This window comes from Thermothelomyces thermophilus, chromosome 3, assembly GCF_000226095.1.
Source record: "Thermothelomyces thermophilus ATCC 42464 chromosome 3, complete sequence".
NCBI lineage: Eukaryota > Fungi > Ascomycota > Sordariomycetes > Sordariales > Chaetomiaceae > Thermothelomyces > Thermothelomyces thermophilus.
In genome coordinates, this window is record NC_016474.1 from 1,159,715 (window position 1) to 1,178,385 (window position 18,671).

Below are 18,671 nucleotides of genomic sequence, written 5' to 3' on the forward strand. Positions count from 1 at the left end.
GGCGGCACTCCTGGACCTACTGGTACGGGTCTGCAGAAGTGGGTGATAAAAGCGTTGATTCTTCCAAGTGCCAGAGGCACTCAGAGATGCTGTCTAAATACATGTCAACACCCTGGCTTGTCATCCCTGTTGGTGGGTCAGTCAGATCTGACCCACTGGCAGTCATATACTGTAACAAACTTGGTCAGGAGTGTTGAGACCGAAGCTAGCAGCCTAATGCCCTTCCCTCCACGCACAACAGGAAATAACCCAAGAATAGGTGGGCCTTTGTTTTTTTTTCCCTCCCTTTCAAGAGTGAGAGACCATATCTCTAGCGTGGCCGGCAACCACAGGAACTCGTTGCCGCCGTTTCGTTCAGGCGGTCGATTCGATGGCGTGTTGCAAGTACGAGACGCGTTCCGTCATGTTTGACTCCAAGCCGTCGGCGGCAGCGCGGGTTATCTCTTCGATCTCGCGCATGGATTGACGGCACCAGCGGACAAACTCTTCGCTCTTAGCATCCCACTCGTCGCCTTTGGTTGCCGAGAGGGCCTCCATCTTGTTGATTGCCGGCTGGATGTAGCGGTCCGAGATGGCCACGTAAGTGCCGGTAATGTCCCGGATGCCACTGAAGCTGCCCTGAATTTGGAGAGCCGTGTTGCGGATTCGCTAATTAGATTGGCGGCATGCCCAGGTCAGCGTTGCGGTCCCTCCTACGGAGCGCCCCCCCCCCCCCCCCCCAAAAAAAAAAAAAAAAGAAAAAGAAAGGGAGAAACGGGGTGGACCATACCCGCTGGGCCGGTTTGCGCAGATTGATATTTGAAATGATATTTGTGTCGCCGAATGTCTGGACGCCCCTCTCGATTGTGGCGAGGAAATCTTCGACGTCGTTGTCCACCGTAGCACTGACCTCCTCGAGAATGCTCTTGAAGAAGGCGACGAGGCCGTTGACTTGCTCCTTCAGGTCACTGAGCTGGCGGCTCGACTCGTCTAGGATTTTGAGGACATCGTCCTGTTTCCCCGTGTCAGTAATTGGGTAATTATTAATATGCGCATGGCCCGCCCGGATGCCGTTTAAATAATATTTAAGTAGTCACGTCCCGGGCGGTTGCGGAAGGACCGGTCGGTCGACCATTACTCACAAGCTCCAATTTTTGTTCGCCCAGGCGCTTGAACTGGGCCTCGGTCTTGGCCAAGTTTGCTTGGGCATCGACCAGCCGATTCTTGTTCTTGCTGAGGTCCTCGACGGCCTTTGTGATCTTGTTTTGGAGACCGACCTCGTAATCTCGGGCAGCCTTGAGGCGGGCGGCAGCATCCTTGCGTTCTGCGTCGCGCTGCTTCATCTTACCCTCCATGTATTCCTTGCGGCGCTGCTCGAGATCCCGATAGTGCGCCTGCCTGGCAGCAAAATCCTTGTCGCTCTCCCCGAACATCTTTTTCTTCAGATTTCCGAACAATCCACGATCTGAGAGCGTAATGTCCGTAAATTAGCAATTGCTCTGACTCTGGCTTTGAAAAAGAGTAAGTCAACATAATTAATTACCTCGCTCCGTGGTGGGGATGGCCCTTTCGGCATGGAGCAGTTCCTCGGCAAAGTCGGGCTCCGGGATGGGAGGTAGGTTCGCCAGCCGATCTACCTCCTTCTGGGCCGCCTGGACCCGCTTCTTCGCCTCCGCAAGCAGGTCTTGCAGCTCGTTGATGGTATTCTGAGCGACTTGCTCCTTCTCCGAGTGTTTGAGCTTATCGTTTTTGGCCTTCTCCATGTCATCCTCGTTCTTGTTGACCTTGGCCTGCACGGTACCTGCCGGAAAACACACCTTGTTAGCATTACTCGGTGGTAACTCCTGGCGAGAGCGCTTCGAAGGCGAGGGGGAAAAAAAAGGGGGGGGGGGGGGGGTTCGATCACCTCGGCTCTCGAGCACATTGTTCTTCAGACAGCAAATCATCCAGTACCAGTACTGGAAATTCTCGGTGAGGCTTCGGACTCTTTCCAGACTGATCTCGGCCGTCCTCTTGACGGATTGCATCTCGGGCTTCAAGTTGACCCGGGCATCTTCGATGTTCTCGAGCATCTCGAGAATGCTCTCAACCTTGCCGCCGTTACGGATAATGCTGATAGCGGCCTTGTGGACGTAGTCCATTGTGCTTCGGCCCTCCGTAAACGCAGATCGCCCAATGTCACTACAACTTTGCAGGTTGCTGTGGAGAAGGTCGTATCTGGACAGTGATGAAGGAGACGTGTTGTTAGCAAGTGTGGAATGGCGAAGGAGAGAAAGAGAACAATGATCTCACGGCAATTGGCTGACTACCTCGCCTCTGTCCCCGACTACGTCCCGACTCTTGACCGGCAGACCTGCCGCTGCGTCGGAAGAGGCCGTCTTGAGGAGGATTGCCATGGTGCCGACGGCAGAAGGCGCCGCGGCGAGAGGAGTTGCCCAGTCGGTGCTGCGCATGATGCCTCGCGATATGACCCATTCGACCGCTTCCTTGGTAGCCGCTTGGACTGCCAAAGCGGTTTGGGTGTGGGCGCGTGCATCCTGGCCGGCGCTGTGGACGGGGAGCGTCAGGGGACGGTCGGCTACTTGTGCGGCGCACATTGTTTCAGTTTCCGAATCGGTAGGCAAGAAGAAGAAAACAGAGCTGAGGTATCTGCTAGCAAACAAGCCGAGGTAATTAGGTAGTTGACTGGGGAGAACGACGTTCGAAAGGCGGTGCTATTAACCATGAGCGAGCCGGCTTGCTCCACGGGCAGAAGAGAGCACTCATTATTATATAGCATATCCCAGAACTTCTTCGAGCCGACTCCAAGATCGTCCAGCGTTTTTTTCCCCCCCTTGTACACGCGCAGTCATCTCGGCCATGGATGCGTGCGGCTGTAAACCTGCCAAACTCGAACCGCCTTGGATCACAAATCCTCCACCCTCAGACCGATCCCACTTGTCAGTCGTCTGTTGGGTTCCCCATGGATTTGGGCCCCCTTTTTGTGGCGGCATCTTGGGCATCAACGAGGCAAGACAGAGCTGAGCACTTTGAAATAGTCAGAGCCTTGTTGGAGTCTTTGGAGACTAGAGGGCTTCAGCCTTTGATTGGACGCCAACGGGATAATATCTCTCCCGCTCTTGCCGCTCGAGGCGCTCTCGTTTCCAGCTGAAGGTAATTAATAAGGCCTCAGACACACCATTGAAGTGTGACGAAGATACGTGTTTGCCCTCTGCGGCCCATCTTGGAATACCGTCTCATGTTGGGCGCCCAAGGGTCTTAGAGTCCAGCAGGAACATCGAGTAATTACTACCTTACACAAGTGTGTGTGCTGCAGAGTGCACCAGCGAATTAACCATCTTCGTCAATCAACAGGTGTCTGCATTGACGCCTTACCGTTTTTTGGGTCTCGGATTGGCAAATGATTGTCGTGACGATCGTGGCCAGGCTCATGTGCCAAAACGCCGGCAGTGTACACTAATATGTACATAATTACACTCACTACCTAATTACTACATACACCGAACGGAAAGGGCTTCCTCGAATCTCGGCTACGCAACTTGTCCCCGAAGTGGGTATTGTCTCGCCCTGTTCTTGTGAAGGGGGAGTACCCGTAGGTTGGTTCTACAAGTACATACACCATGTTGTCTACTGCGGAACTCGCGGCAAGCATGGAATTGGGGGATACTTACTACAAGGAGCCGCAAGAAGACATCCCACGCGGTTCGACCCTACATTTTTGAGCGCTGGGCGCGCTTCAGTCCAAATCAAATGACTGGTCGACGACGCGAATTCGAAGGGTCAAAGCGGCCAGCTCCCTAGTGTAATACGTATGGCGCCTCTATGGCGCGCGGGAGGTCTTGTCCTCGGCGATGATCGGGCTACCATGCTCGCCTTCTGCTTCCTCCGCGGTTTCCAGATCACAGAGGCACCCGTATGTGTATATATTAAGTTGTCCAGTGGCCCTCCCCCCCTTCCCCCTTTCTGAGCGTCTCGAACCCCAGAGCCAACAAGGGGTCTGCCCTTCTCTACCTGCGGGAGACTGAGAAATTTCTCCGAGGATAGCTAAGGTACTTTAACGTGCCTCGATTCTGTGTGAGGTATGCCAATAATCCCGCCCCGTGGCCACAGCAGAGAGACCGTTGTTGACAAACTGGGTGCCCCAGCCCTTGAAACCGTGGGACTGGACTATCAAAACAATTGACACCGCCCGCCATCATGTCGGACCCCAGTCTCTACACGGTTGGATGGATCTGTGCCATCGAAGCCGAGTACGTTGCGGCACAGAGCTTCCTCGATGAGGAACATGACGGTCCCGAGTCCGTCGCGACCCGTGACAACAACGACTATACTCTGGGGCGGATGGGCAGGCACAACGTCGTCATTGCCGTCCTGCCGGATGGCGAATACGGCCTCACTTCGGCCGCTACCGTGGCCCGAGATATGGTTCACAGCTTCCCCAACATCCGCGTCGGCCTGATGGTGGGTATCGGGGGCGGCGCGCCCAGCGCCAAACACAACATCCGCTTGGGAGACATCGTCGTCAGCTCCCCTGGCGACGGAGAGGGCGGCGTGTTTCAGTATGACTTTGGAAAGGCCGTCCAGAACAAGAAGTTCGAAGTGACACGCCGCCTCGACCAACCCCCACAGGTCGTGCGTACGGCGGTGAGCGGTCTCAAGGCGCAATACAGGCGGAAGGGTCACAAACTTGCCGAGGCCGTTGATGGCGTTCTCGCCAACAACACGAGGCTGAAAGCCACGCATGCGCGGCCGGACCCCAAGTCGGACATTCTCTACCAGAGCGGCTATGTTCACAGCGATCCGAACAGGGACTGTGCCCAGATCTGCAACGCTTCTTGGTACCAGAAAGTCCGCACTCCACGTTCCGTACAGGAGGACAATCCGGCAGTCCATTACGGCCTGATTGCTTCTGCCAACCAGGTCATGAAGGATGCATCGGTCCGGGACAGTCTAATTGCGGAGAAGGATGTCTTGTGCTTCGAGATGGAAGCGGCCGGATTGATGAATCACTTCCCCTGTCTGGTCGTTCGGGGTATCTGCGACTACTCGGACTCGCACAAGAACAAGGCGTGGCAAGGCTACGCTGCCATGGCAGCCGCCGCCTACACCAAGGACTTGCTGGCCCGCATTGCCCCGAACAAGATCGAGGCGGAGCGGAAGATCAAGGACGCCCTGGCTGACGGTCAGTGAGATCGGGACGGTTGCGCCGTCCAGCTTATTATCTCCCAGTCGTGTTACTTAAGCAGCTAGTATCTTACTTCTAATCTTCCCGCCTGAGTGTGTTCCTGACAAGATGTGTTCTCCTAGTGCTTAATGGTGTCGAGAGAGTCGAGGAGGGAGTGAAAGCGGTGGGACTCAAGCTAGACCAACAGGAGGATGGCGCCATCCTGGACTGGGTCGCGCCCGGTGACTGGCACCGCCGCCAGCATACCGATTACTTGAATCAAAGACAACCGGGAACGGGCGAGTGGCTCCTGACCTCGGATTGCTTCCGGGACTGGTTGGCGGCAGAGAGCCAGACTCTGTTTTGCGTAGGCATCCCCGGGGCCGGCAAGACGATCCTAACGTCTGTTGTCGCGCAACATCTCCAGAGCGGGGCCCCGGCCCGAATGGCAGCGGCCGGAGCCGTCGGCGTCGCTCTCGTCTACTGCAATGTCGAATTGCAGCACGAACAAGGAGCCGAGCACCTCCTCTCCAGCATGCTCAAGCAGCTGACCCAAGGGCTACGCCCCTTACCGGAGTGTGTCAGGAAGCTCTACGAAAACCACAAAAACTGCGGGACTCAGCCGTCACTTGCCGACATCTCGGGGTGCCTGCGGGAAGTGGCCAAGGGGTATGCCCGCTCCTTTGTACTTGTTGACGCGCTGGACGCGTACCGGCCTCGCGGTTCCCACGCTCGCGAGAGACTCGTATCCGAGCTCTTCGGCCTGCAGAGAGATTGCGGCACGAACCTCTTCTTCACATCGCGCCGCATCCCTGAGATCGAGGATCTGTTCAGCAAAGCACCGGGTGTTGTCTCCCTCGAGATCGAGGCGCACAAGGGCGACATCGAGCGATTTCTGGACGGCAACATGTCGCAGCTCCCCAAGTTTGTCGACCGCCGTCCTGACCTCCAGAAGGCCATCAAGGAGGCCATCGTCACGGCCGTATGCGGAATGTTTCTGCTCGCCAAGCTCTGGCTCGACGCGCTGGCGAAGATGCACAGCCCCAGCGAGCTCAAGAGCACGCTGGAAACACTCAAGGGCGGGGCCGAAGCCTGCGAGCGAGCGTACGAGGAAACCATGGAGCGGCGTATCGAGGACGAGCAGTTCGCCCGGCGCGTCCTGTCGTGGATCGTCTGCGCCAAGAGGCCATTGACCACCATCGAGCTGAAGCACGCCCTGGCGGTTCGGTCCTCCGACACGAGTCTGGACGGGGAGAACGTGCCGGATACCGACGACATTGTGTCCTGCTGTGCGGGACTGGTCACGGTCGACAAGGACAGCGACGTCATCCGGCTCGTCCACCGGTCGGCGTACGAGTACTTCCGACGCCAGGACTCACGGGCGCGATGGTTTGCCGATGCCGAGGCCCGCATCGCCGAGATCTGCGTCACCTACCTCTCCTTCGACGCCTTCAAAGAGGGGTTCTGCCCCTCTGACCAAGAGTTCGAGGCCCGCGTCCGGTCTCACCCGTTCTACAGCTACACCGCGCGCTATTGGGGCTACCATGTTCGCGAGTGCCAACAGTTGGGCGAGAAGGTCCGGGCGTTCTTGTTGGGAAGACATCCAGGGCTTGACGCTCGACGCGAGGCGTCGAGCCAAGCGATGATGGCGGGCAGCGAATACGCCCCGTGGCCGGGGTACAGCCAAGACATCCCGAGGAACATGACGGGGCTGCATCTGGCGGCGTGCTTCGGGGCGGCGAACGCGGTCAAGGAGCTCATTGCGTCTCAGATGGACTGCGCGGATCTGCGGGACAGCTACGACCGGACGCCGCTGTCGTGGGCTGCCGCATTCGACCACAGAGACGTGGTCGAGCTCCTGCTGACCGAGGGGAAGGCCGACCCGAACTGGCGAGACAAGGATGGCCGGACGCCACTCTCGCTGGCTGCCGAATACGGTTATGCCGCCGTTGTGGAGCGGCTGCTGAAGGAACAGACGGTCGACGCGAACCGGAAGGACAAGAACGGCTGGACCCCGTTGACGTGGGCCGCACGGAACGGCTGCGTGGATGCAGTCCGTCTGCTTCTCGACAAGGCGGAGCTCGGGGGGACCGAAAGCCACGCTCCGCTGTTGGTCGCTGTGCAGAATGGGCATGCGACGGTCGCTGAGCTGATCCTGTCGTCTCCCAACGCCGATCGGGATTGGAAAGCGGAAGGGTCCAGAAAGGCGCGGCTGTGGGCGGCTGAGAAGGGCGACGGCCAGGTCGACATGCTGAATCGGCTGATGGAGCAATACGGGATTGATGGTGCCAGCCTCAAGGATGAGAACGGACTCACGCTCCTCATGAAGGCCGTACAGAACGAGGATGAATCGGCCGTCAGGCAGATGATGATGCACGAACGGGCCACTGCCTATCCAAACGAGAAGGACAAACTCGGCCGGACAGCCCTGCTGCTGGCAGCGGAGTACAACAGAGAGTCGATCTTTCGGTTCCTATTTGGCTCGCCCGGGGTCGACGTCGACTGCTCTGACGACCTGGGCCGGACGCCGCTGCTGACGGCTGCGCGGCACGGCGCCGCGGAGATTGTCAAGTTCCTGCTGGACTCGGGCAGGGCCGGGGACCCCGACCGAAAGGACAAGCACGGCAACACGGCGCTCTATTGGGCCGCGCAGGGCGGCCATTACGACGTTGCCGAGCTGCTGCTCGACTCGGGCAAGGTCGACGTCAACTCGAAGAACGGGACGGGGAGCGTCGGGCGCACGCCGCTCGCCGAGGCACAGAAGTGGTCCGATCGGAGCGCGTCCCATTTGCGCACGGCAAAGCTGCTCGCGGAGCGGGGCGGCATCAGCAAGGAGTTCAACGAGTCGGTCGGGCTGGACTTCGACTTGTCGTTCTTTGACAAGTTGCGGGCGGATACGGACTCAGAGACCGATTCGGACGACTCAGATATGAGCGAGGAGCAGGGCGGGGATGATGATGCTGATGACTGAGCCTGACGCGAGATTGCGGGATTTTTTTTCTTTCTTGTTCTCGATGATCCCGTTCCTGTAATTAATAATGCACTACGTAGGTACTGTAATTAAGGTGCCTCGGTGTTTAAGGTCTGCCCGAGGAAGGAGCCGAAGCCTACGAAGTACTTTCCCAGCACGTTTCAATTAGCCTGATATTTCTGGGATGTCGAAAGCGTTAGGAAGCTTCCAACAAGGTTCCACGCTCGGGGATACATACTACTGTGTAGAGAGGATGCTCCCGAGCGGAGACCATCCCTTCATTTTACGTCTAACTATATCCAATATGTGGGATACACAATATATTGGTTAATTAGCGGGAAGAGAAGAGAGGGCTTCGGCATGTCGGTGTGTTGCTGACCAGAGAGGGTGGTATGGGTTGTAGTCTTCAAGCAGTAAACTTCTGCCACGCGAGTCCGAGGTACTTAGGCTCTCGGCCAGTATCGAGAGCATGTCCATGGTCACTTCAGTGTAGATTTTGAAGATAAATTAGACGTTCTCGATAGTGTCCTTGGAGAAATAGAAACCACACCGACACTGGTAGACATAAATAGTTAGTCATAGGAATAGATATTATCGAGCCGGTATGCGGATTGAAACCTGAGATTACAGCGCTATTGATACGGTACCTGTGCGGCCGGGCATCAACATCACGGTAGAATTCAATGACCCCCATTTCAATGAGAAGCTTTGTCAACTGTGTATCCATACTATGTACTTACTTGGGTAGGCCGCATCGATGCCATGCTCGTGGTGGAGTACGGTCGAAAACGCAAGATTCGAGCACTAGCAATAATAGCCGGAGAGCCAGCTCCTAGTCCTTAATTATCACACTATGTTGTTTCTACAAGCTCAACAGTAAAGCCATGGTTTAATCTCTTCCCTAACGCATTCTCGACATCTATGTTAACTCTTCAGTATTGACAATGGATGTTAGGGAGCGGCGGCAATAACTCCGGGGGTACGGAGTATGTACATACGTATTCCACCAATTCCCCTGCAGAGTTGCCGGTGGGTTTTGAACCGCCAGTTAGACAAGAGGACGTCTTCTTGGATTCTTCAAGCCCATCACTGTAATCCTGGGTTAAAAACGCTTGTATTGGTCACAAGTTTAGGTTGTAAACGTAGTAGGCTTTTGAAAAACACACAAGCAGAAATCTATTCGGCAGCAAAAGGTCATATCTTAAGAGTAGATTGTTGTGAACCTCCTTGTTTTGGGACTCATTGACTGTGTTTACCTTTATTCCAGCACCAAGCCCTTTTCGGGGGGGGGGGGGGGGGAGGGGGCCGGGGCCGCGGGTGGAGGGGGAGCGTAGGGAGCGTAGAGAACGAAACAGACAAAGAACTGCTAGAAGTAATGTTGCCATTTTTCACAAACGTTTAACGATTGTCAAAGTTACTGGCGGCTTATGGAAATATCATTATTCGTCAGGTAGTAGCTGGCTCTGTTCCCTTGAATCCTACAGGAAGAATAACAACGTCGAAATGCGGGTGCTGAGTAAGAAACCTGGGCCGAACCCACCTCTCAAACGGAGACGGCTTTAGTGGCTCGGGCGGTGACGAAGAATTCAGTGGGCAGAATGCGCAATCCTGGCTCCGAAAGACGCAAGCAGCGGACATTTCGGTATACACTAACGTGGAGAAGTTAATCTAGCTTTTAGTGTGGCGTGGAATCCTCAATCAGGCCTGGCGCTCACATCGGAGATAATAAGTCCGCCCAAGTCAGCTCAACCGCCGAAGAAGCCACGCGGTTTACCAAATGGGACCTGATCTGAATTCGGCCATAAACGTTTTCCGTTCTTTTGGCCATGATGCAAGTGCTTCCTCAGCCGCCGAATCCCGCCCCGAATGCACAGGGTTCGCGCCGTCGTAGCCGTGAAGGATCGCGATCCCGGCCCCACCGAGCCAATACCATATCCAACGCCGCGCGGAAGACGGACCATGACGCTTCGCGCCCGAGAAGGAGAGAGCGATTGATGACGAGCGTGGCTCGAATCGCCGACCTCCGTAAATGGAGTTCGGAAGTCGCGACGGCCGAGTTTTCGCCAGATTTCTGTCCACACGAGGAGGCATAATGGCCGTAATTCCCGCTCTTCGTTCGGCCTTGCTTTGCACCGCCTTACTCTAAGCACCCCCTCAAGAGTTTCATCGAAGGGCGCGTTGAGTGTGGATCGGAAACGGATCGGCAAGCTTGGCGGTAGCCAAGGCCAAGGCTAAAGTGGACGCCCTGCGTTTAAGGTGTCGAATCGAGCGCCGTGTTTGCCTTTACAAAGTATTCGGAAGGGTTTTTGAGTTGACCTTCCGCTCCAATTAGGGTTGCAAAGTGTCAGGGGCCCCGCTCTCAGCGTGCCATGGATGGAACCGTTCGTATCTCTCCCACGTTCTGAGCGTATGCACTGCAACGCGTCAGAAACAGGGATCTTGAAGCCGAAGCCGTGGTAAGAAGGCGAACTCGGCTATTAGATCAGGAGATTGCACGAGCGTTCCAGAATCGATGTCGGCCTAATGGGAAAGTAACGTGCGTCATCATCGGTGGTTTGCCGTTTCCTCGACCGAGAACCAAGCCATGAATCATGCACGGCTGATGGCAGCACACTGCCAGCTACCCCCACCCCGGATGACTCAAGGACAACCGCGCTTACTGCATGTAGGTAGGTAGTCTTGGGTATCGCCCTCAGACCTAGTTCGCATTCCCAGTTGGGTAGGGAGGTAGTAGGTAGGGAAGTTGTGGGGGTGACGGCAGAGACTTGGAGGTACAGTACAGATGGGGGTCGACGAAGTTTAATTACCTGTAGAGGCCAGAACGTTACACAACTCCAATGGAATATTACGCCTTTCTAAGCACTCATGTGTCACCCGGCCATGCACTTTATCTGATAAGCTAAACGAGTCCATGCAAGGTTAAGGAACGGCATTTGGCATATATAAGCGAATAGCGCCGCAAAGTGGGCACGACACCGCATCCAACGTGCTGAATCTAAATCGTGATGGGGCACACGCGGTAGCACAGCTGAAACGCCCACTTCAGGGCGCGCGGTTCAGGGCCCAGTTCAGGGCCAGGTTCAGGGCCAGGTTCGCATATCTGAGTGGCAGAGCCTGGTGTCGATCAACGAAGCATGGGAGAGGCACATGTTATCATTGGTGGCTGTTCTTTGCTGCGAAAGTGTATGTCCACGATGTAGTAACGGTGGAGGCTGGCTGACATGGCCCTGCAGAGTAAATGTGGACACAAGGTCGCCTCTAAGCTTCTCCCCATGAAGTGCCCGGGCTTGGCGGTGGGGCCGCTGTTGATACTAGTATGGCTCGCCGCTGATCTGCCGCCGGGCCGCAGCCTTGCGCATTTAGTGCATATACACTAATTACGGAGTACCTTACGCTCCGTTGCGGGGTTGTGGATTTTGCGGGGGCCTACTTGGTACACTTTGCTTCTCGGAGAAAGTCGTACAGTCCAATAATTCGTACGGTATACTGCAGTACCTTAGTGGAGCATACGGAGGCGAGAGCGGTGGCCTAAAGAGCTTGAAGAACTTGTTTGTATCTCGTTGCGGGAAGTTGCGTGCCTGGTTTGCACACTTTCGTACTCGAATCTCCAGGCGGGACCCGCGGTCTGCTTACACTAGTGCTTAGTTAGGACGATGCAGGCTTTGCCATTCGGATGCACAAGTGCGGCGCCGGTGCAGATGGAACATTGCGACCTTCCTCCCTCAACTGAAGTGGGGCCAGAGACGCTGGATGCTTAGCGAAGGCGGGCGGGCGGCAGGCGGTCAGAGCTTTTCTGGTTCGTCCCATCTCTCTACTAAGGCCTGCAGCATCCAGTCAGGATGCATCTTTTGATTCAGCCCCTTCCGCCCAACAGCAGCATCCTGGAACTTGAAGCTGACTTCACCTCAAACGGCCGACTACACCGCTCGACCGAGCGGCTCCGACCTTAATGGCAGGAACTGTACGCCACAATAGCAACAATAGCAACAACGACAACAACAACAACAACAACATGGCCAAAGCGAATTCACAGAAGGCTGCCTGCGACCGCTGCCGCGGACAGAAACTCCGATGTATCTGGGATCCCAAGGAGCCGCAGTGCCAGCGCTGTGCGAGGGCAAATGCCGTCTGCACCATTCCTCCCCCGCGGCCCATGGGCCGACCTCCGCGACAATACCGCAGCCAGAGCAGCAGCAGTCACAGCCGCGGACAGACCCAGAGCCTGTATAGCTGGAGCGAGGAGAACGCTACCAGCACCGCGCCCGTCTCTGACGAGGATACCGACATCGCCATGAACTCCGCCAACGTGCTCTCCGACCCCCTCGACTTCCTCCCATGGTAACCCCCCCCATCTCGCCACCTGTTCTCTACGCTCTCTCGCGGATCTAACTAACGCTTAGCCAGGTTCCCCGAGCCCGACGGCCTCAGTCTCTCTGCCCCACGAGGGACATTCCCTACACCAGTCACCGCGCCGGCTCCTATACCCAACGGAACACCGAACGTTAACGGAACCCGGCCCTTCGGTCAACAAAATGAGATATTCGCGTCACCGCTCAATAATGGAGGGAAACCGGCCGAGGGAAATCAATCAAACCATAGCGGGGTGGACGAGGCCGACCAGATGGATTACACTACCGTGGAAAACGGGGGGCCGGGCGACGACCAGATCCAGCTCCTCACGGAGCTGTGCGAGCTTAACGTAGCCCTCTTCCAACACCCGCTACATCGCGAAAAAGACAAAGCAGGTTTGCGAACCATGCTGGCTTCTCACTCCGAGAACGCGAGACCGCAACAACCCGCAGAGGCCCCTTCGGCTGACAGCTCCTCAAACGGCTCCAACGGCTCTTCCGTCATTGAGCTGAACGCCCGCGAGCTACGTACAGGAAACCTGTTTGAAATGACGTGCCGGCTCATGGATATCGTCACACGGATCCGAGCCCAAGAAGAGGCAGCGGCGCAGGGCCAGGAACGCTACGACCGGTCGACTGCGCTTATAGCTCTCAGTTGCTACACCCGGCTAGACGTTCTATACTCGCGCGCTCTCGACATTCTGGTACGGATCCGTAATAACGGCCCCATCCCCGAGGGCTCCCACCACCTGATGCCCGAGTTGGTGATTGATGGCTTCTCGATGAAACGGTGTCTTGACCTCCAGCTTAACTTTCTGATTTACCTTCACGGACAAGCGCGGGAGCGGATCCGGTCATGTATCCGGAGTGCGGAAGGGACGGCTAGGGTCGGACGAGATAGGCGGGATTCAGCTAGGCAGGGGAGCCCCGCGCCAGCTAGGTTTGATTTATAGGATTTACGCAGTGGAGCTCACACTGGTACACCAGAGCCGAAAAGGCTGGGGTACATCCACTACTCCGTACACTAGTGTATACGCTCCCGTCTTGGTCGGCTTGGCCCTCGATTACGAGTCATTTTTCTTGTATATACTTTTTTTTTACCGGGCGTCCTCACGCAAGCCGACCAGTTCCTTGGCTCTTGGCATTGTCCTACACTTGTGCTACATTTTCCGGTGTCGGCCATAGAAGGCGGGGGAAACAACAGGGGTGTAAGTTGCGGGCCACACAACACAAGGGCCCCAACCAAGCCCTAACAGCGAAGGATGACTGTCAATCTCACATAACCAGGTAGGCAAATACATAGGTTCTGGGTATCGACCCCTGGATGGAGGCGGCTTTCGTCCCTTCACTACCTCTACTATGCCTAATGAATGTAAAGCACGCTTGTGATGCCTGCTAGTCATTGAAGAGAAGCTTCTCTTGAGTGAGCCTCTGAGATCTGTATGTATAATACACATTGAGGAGCGAAGGAAACAGCTTCGCTTCTCTATACTAATCCTCCAACAGTCATTCCACCGACCATTGGATTCACCGGCCATCGGATACCACACTTCTGCCCTCCCGCGGTGCTCTTCCCCTAATTATATCTCGTACGCAGTTAGGGTACCTTCGCCCTAGAGGTATGACTGAATCTGTAAATCCGTATTTCGTATACCAGCAGTAAATCGCTCTCGTGGCAGGCTACGATACGATGCTACGATGCTACTATTATGGCTACGATGGCTACGATGGGTCCGACGACATATGATGATTGGACGTAGGTACCCTGCACCCTGTATGTATATCAAGCCCACCTGTTGCGATGGAACGAAGCTTCGTCATGCCCGAAGCTTCGTCATGCCGACTATAGGCCTCGACGCGAGGTGCGCGAAGCGCACAGACGGGAGTACGGATTACACAGTACACCACAGTCGGGGTATTGAACCGTTACCCCTCTCATCTGTGCGCCAATCATGGCCCGCGATTCGGTCTAGACCCTCGATTTGGTCAGTGATTACGCTATTAAGCCTTGCTACAACGGTGCACACGTGATTGGTGCGAGGACTGCAGTACTACGCTATGAATGGCTCAACTCTGAAAGTCCACAGAAATAACGGTTCCATTAACGCTCAGGGAAATAGAGGTTCCACAAATGAAGTGTAAAAAGTTTGTTAGCCTTAACTCTATTTCCCGGTGGCGTATCCCGCGGCTTGGCGAGCGTATAAGCTTATCCTCCAAAGGGACCACCCACTCTATCTGCCTAACCATTCCCCCTCCTCCCCCCTCCCGGGCGCATGGGTCGCTTTTTCTTGAGCCTCGAAACCCTACAATACTACGAAGGATTTCTACGCGATTCTAGTCCAGCCACTTTGCATTACCGGCTGTCTCCGCTCTTTAGGGCCCTCTGTCAGCAGACTTGTAACATCGGAGGTGGGCAAATCGAGCAGGCACACACACACACGGTATGCACCTCAGGTACGTACCTACCTCAGTTACGTATGACTCAGCAACGTGGAATGAAGTGGCCGAAAATGCATCATCCCGAATCTGCCCCTAGTCACAGCAGACCCGAGGGACTTGCTGTGAGATCATACAATACCTGATGGTGCTTTGTTTTCCTTCCGATTCCGGACAATCCAACCAACGGCTAAGCTCCCTAGGTACCTAGGTACCTAAGGTAAGGCAACCTCTTACCGTAGCGCTTCCTACATGTTTCCGTTAATTAGACAACGAGGAGAACAGTCCACCTGATCGTTACGCTGAGGAGGATCATTCGAGGGGCGCTAACCAGGCAGGACTTGATAAGGTACGGTACTTTACCTTACCATTCAAGCAAGCGGGGAAGTCCACTTTGATTGCTCGCACGTGTTAAGTACCGCAAGAGGGCAACACCTCTCATGTACTCGTCGATGTCGTTGTCGGAAGTGGAATCGAAGTCCTTGAAACAAGGTCACGATGCAACCCGTGCTCGCTCCGCGCTTTCTCCCTATGTCCAACCTGAGCCGTGCCATTGCTCCGCTCACAATAGAGCGAAAGCGCGGCTTGGTTGGATGGGGACATACTCCGATCCTCAGCTTACCATGTTCTAGGCAGCTCACCCATCTGGTTCTAGCTCGGCATTTCCTCAAAAGAGGAGGCGGCGAGGAAACCTCATCCGACGGCCACTCCGTTTTACCCGCTGCTGGGCGACAAGATGACATGGAACCTCAAGTTCAAGCTCTTACTAGGGGTAGGCAAGCATTTTTGAACCGGCTTCCCCGGTTGTACTACAGAAATCAGATAATTAAGCCTTATGCGTTCACCGAAATGTCGACGACTTTGTTGTTGCTCGTGGCAAATGGGAGGGGAGCCTTGGAAAGCGGACGGTGCAGAGAGGTGGCAGCAGTCCAAAACGATGAACCAGAGATAAAATCTGCGATACGTGCTGGGTATTATTATTACAAGTGGCAAGCTCCAGTAATTACTGTGTGCACGGGCGACTAGAGAGCACCAGCACTGCGTATGGAGTGTAGACAGCAAGCCATAATTATGACTAATTAGGATTCAAGAAAAGCATTTCTAGATTGCCCGAGAACCTCGATAAGAACCTATCGACGCTAGGAAAATACATGTGTTACGCCGCTCTCTAGTCAGGCATGCTTAAATATCCTCCGATTAGTTAGCGCAAGAAGATTTGTATGTATCCCAAAGTGGATTGGTAATATCTTCTCATCCGAGGTACTTAGGTGGACCCCTGAGTGTTCAGTCTTCATCCAGATCATCATCGCCGTCATGCTTGTCCGCGGCAACGCGAACAATCTGACATTCGGCCCCGTCAAGATCAACCCCAGTCTCGACATCTATTAAATCCCAGTACTCGGGCAACTCGGGATCCTCATCCTTCAACCCCGCCAGCTCGGCTTCGAATGATTCAACCTGCCCCTCCTCCTCCTCCTCCTCCTCCTCCTCCTCCTCCTCCTCCCTCTTAATAATCCTGACCTTCCTCTCCCCATCGGCATACAAATCCCCTTCGATCCTGGGCCGCCTCTGCCCCGTGACCTTCTTCCTCCTGTACAGCACCTCGCGCAGGCTATAGGCCAGCACGAACGGCCCCTCGATCCTACCCGCCGACCGGCCCTCCATCGCCTCCGTCGCCTCGGCGCCCACCCCGGCACCGACCGGTACCCCGCCGGCAGCGGTGGTGATCAGATCCGTGAGGAAGTGCAGGCGGACCCCGCGCGCGCGCGCGCCCGACACCAGGTACTCGGCGCCGTGGGTGGCGATCTGCAGCCCCGTGACGAGGTACAGGTTGGCGGTGAAGCGGCTGTCGCGGAGGGCGGCCTGGACGGCGGGCTCGGCGAAGAGGGCGGCGACGTCGGCCGCGGACGGGTGGATCGTGCGGGTCTCGAGGCGCGGGATCCGGTAGGCGGCGCCGCCCGCCGTCGAGTACGCCACGCTGAGCTCGACGGGGTTCTGGCCGAGGAGGCCCGAGAGGAAGGAGAGGAAGACGGTCGGCTGGAGGGAGCGCGCGGCGTGGGCCGACCGGGTCGCGTCCGCTTCCGGGACGACGGTCGCGGCGGACTGGAGGCGCCGGACGGTCGGAGAGTTGGGGTCGTTGAGCGGGAAGTCGGGCTCGCGAGGGGACCTGATCAGGTTCCCGAGCGCGATGGGCCCCGTCGGAGCCTGATCGCGCGTTGGAGCGAGGAAGTAGGTTCTCTTGGGATGCATCTTTCAGGTTTTGAGGTGGTGTAGGGGAAGCTACATTAAGGATAATCATAAGAGGAATGAGGTTGTAAAGTACCTAGCACCCGTGTATTATTCTTTTTTTTTGTTGTATTTATTTCTATTAATTAGTAGAATGTTTAAGAGAACGTGGAGGCATCCGAACCCCGCTTTCGAGGGACCTTGTAGAAACCTTCAAATCTGCAAACAGAAACCTTCAAATTGCTGCTGGCCTAAATGTTAATATCAATGTATGACAACTACACTAATTACCTTAGGTATATACTGTAGCAAAGTACGGTAAGGTAACCCTTACGATGGTGTTGTGATAAGTAGTCAACATTGAAGAGAATTTCAGTTTCTATTTGGAGCGTACTCGGTCGTAGTATTATGTCAGACATTGAGGGTTCACGAATTGGTTTCACGTTAATTATGTCAGAAGCATATTGTGTATCTATCTAACGCTTCACTCGAGCGACCTACAAGCAACCATAATTATAACGAGACATGCTTGCTAAACGCATTGGCCATTTCGTATGTCTATATATCTACCTATATAGCGCTCGTTTCCTTCTTTCCCTAGGTACCTTACCAAGTTTACACGGGCATTTTGTTGAACTTTCGAAGCCACCGCTAGAGAGTCTCTTTCTTCTGACCCTTCTATTGTTCGAGTCTTCCGACTGCGTTCTAGACATCATGATACGACCCAGAGCTGCTTACGGTAAGTAGTCCAAGTTAAGGCACCTAAGTTGTTGTGTGCTTATGAATAAAGGAACTCATCAAAAGCCCATTAGCTGTCACTGCACAGCCCCACTGAGGCCGCCCGCACCCGTTTACATAGCCACCGTAATATCTATATACCGTTTGCCTAGGCGGTTCAGGGTCTGATGTGTAAACACTCGGCCGTTGCACTCTTCATATTCTCAGTCCTGTCCCCGGTGCTATCGCATGATGAGCCATTGAATTTGTAGAAGGAAGCTCTGGCGGTGAAAACAACGTATGTACTACTGTGTAAGTACGAAGCGCGCCGCTGAACCCAGGAGCGGGTTATCCACCCTTTTCTTGGACGTTGGCCACTGGCCTCGCCTGATGTGTTGGTCGGTTATGCGGCCCGCCGTACGGCCCGCTTGGGCTGCCTGGTGGAGGTGGACCTCGGCTTCCTGAGCCACCAATTGCGGCGGGGCCCCCCTCCTAGTGGTCCACTGAGGCGAGGGCGCCTGCCTCCGTTGCCGCTGGACTCCGAGACTAGTTACCGAAGACATGCACTCGGAACTACGGGTTGAGCTATTTGTGCTCCTCGTTGGAAACGGGGAATTCAGAATATCCGACGTTTGGTTGGTTGCCACGCTCACCAACCTGCAGATCAGCCAGGAAATGATGGCGGTGACGACAAGATGTGTGAGTTAGGGGCAGCGGCGACGTCGTTTGCTGTCGCCCGACGCGGGGGTGAGTGGTCGCCATCGACGCCGGCTCGGCCAAACAGAGCAGGAAGTCCAAAGGCACCACAGAGGGGAGTGCCAAGTGCACG

General features: G+C 55.5%; 5 protein-coding genes across 5 annotated transcripts; 2 read left to right on the forward strand and 3 right to left on the reverse strand.

The window, feature by feature from the left end:
* Positions 1 to 354: 354 nt before the first annotated feature.
* Positions 355 to 2,432, reverse strand: MYCTH_49795 (uncharacterized protein; the record flags this gene model as incomplete). The annotated part of the gene is made up of 4 exons (XM_003662672.1): positions 355 to 648; positions 770 to 964; positions 1,764 to 2,196; positions 2,272 to 2,432. The coding sequence occupies 4 exons, from the start codon at positions 2,430 to 2,432 to the stop codon at positions 355 to 357; spliced, it is 1,083 nt and encodes a 360-aa protein (XP_003662720.1).
* A 1,744-nt stretch (positions 2,433 to 4,176) lies between these two features.
* Positions 4,177 to 8,114, forward strand: MYCTH_94266 (uncharacterized protein; the record flags this gene model as incomplete). The annotated part of the gene is made up of 3 exons (XM_003662673.1): positions 4,177 to 5,161; positions 5,287 to 6,719; positions 7,842 to 8,114. 3 exons carry the CDS (start codon positions 4,177 to 4,179, stop codon positions 8,112 to 8,114), a joined length of 2,691 nt encoding a protein of 896 aa, XP_003662721.1.
* A 1,666-nt stretch (positions 8,115 to 9,780) lies between these two features.
* On the reverse strand, positions 9,781 to 10,500 carry MYCTH_2303691 (uncharacterized protein). The gene has a single exon (XM_003662674.1). It carries the CDS (start codon positions 10,203 to 10,205, stop codon positions 9,885 to 9,887), a length of 321 nt encoding a protein of 106 aa, XP_003662722.1. The 5' UTR covers positions 10,206 to 10,500; the 3' UTR covers positions 9,781 to 9,884.
* Positions 10,501 to 11,981: 1,481 nt separating this feature from the next.
* MYCTH_2303692 (uncharacterized protein) lies at positions 11,982 to 13,682 on the forward strand. The gene is made up of 2 exons (XM_003662675.1): positions 11,982 to 12,452; positions 12,519 to 13,682. Exons 1-2 carry the CDS (start codon positions 12,127 to 12,129, stop codon positions 13,414 to 13,416), a joined length of 1,224 nt encoding a protein of 407 aa, XP_003662723.1. The 5' UTR covers positions 11,982 to 12,126; the 3' UTR covers positions 13,417 to 13,682.
* A 2,200-nt stretch (positions 13,683 to 15,882) lies between these two features.
* MYCTH_2303693 (uncharacterized protein) lies at positions 15,883 to 17,274 on the reverse strand. Its single transcript, XM_003662676.1, has one exon. It carries the CDS (start codon positions 17,147 to 17,149, stop codon positions 16,184 to 16,186), a length of 966 nt encoding a protein of 321 aa, XP_003662724.1. The 5' UTR covers positions 17,150 to 17,274; the 3' UTR covers positions 15,883 to 16,183.
* Positions 17,275 to 18,671: the final 1,397 nt, after the last annotated feature.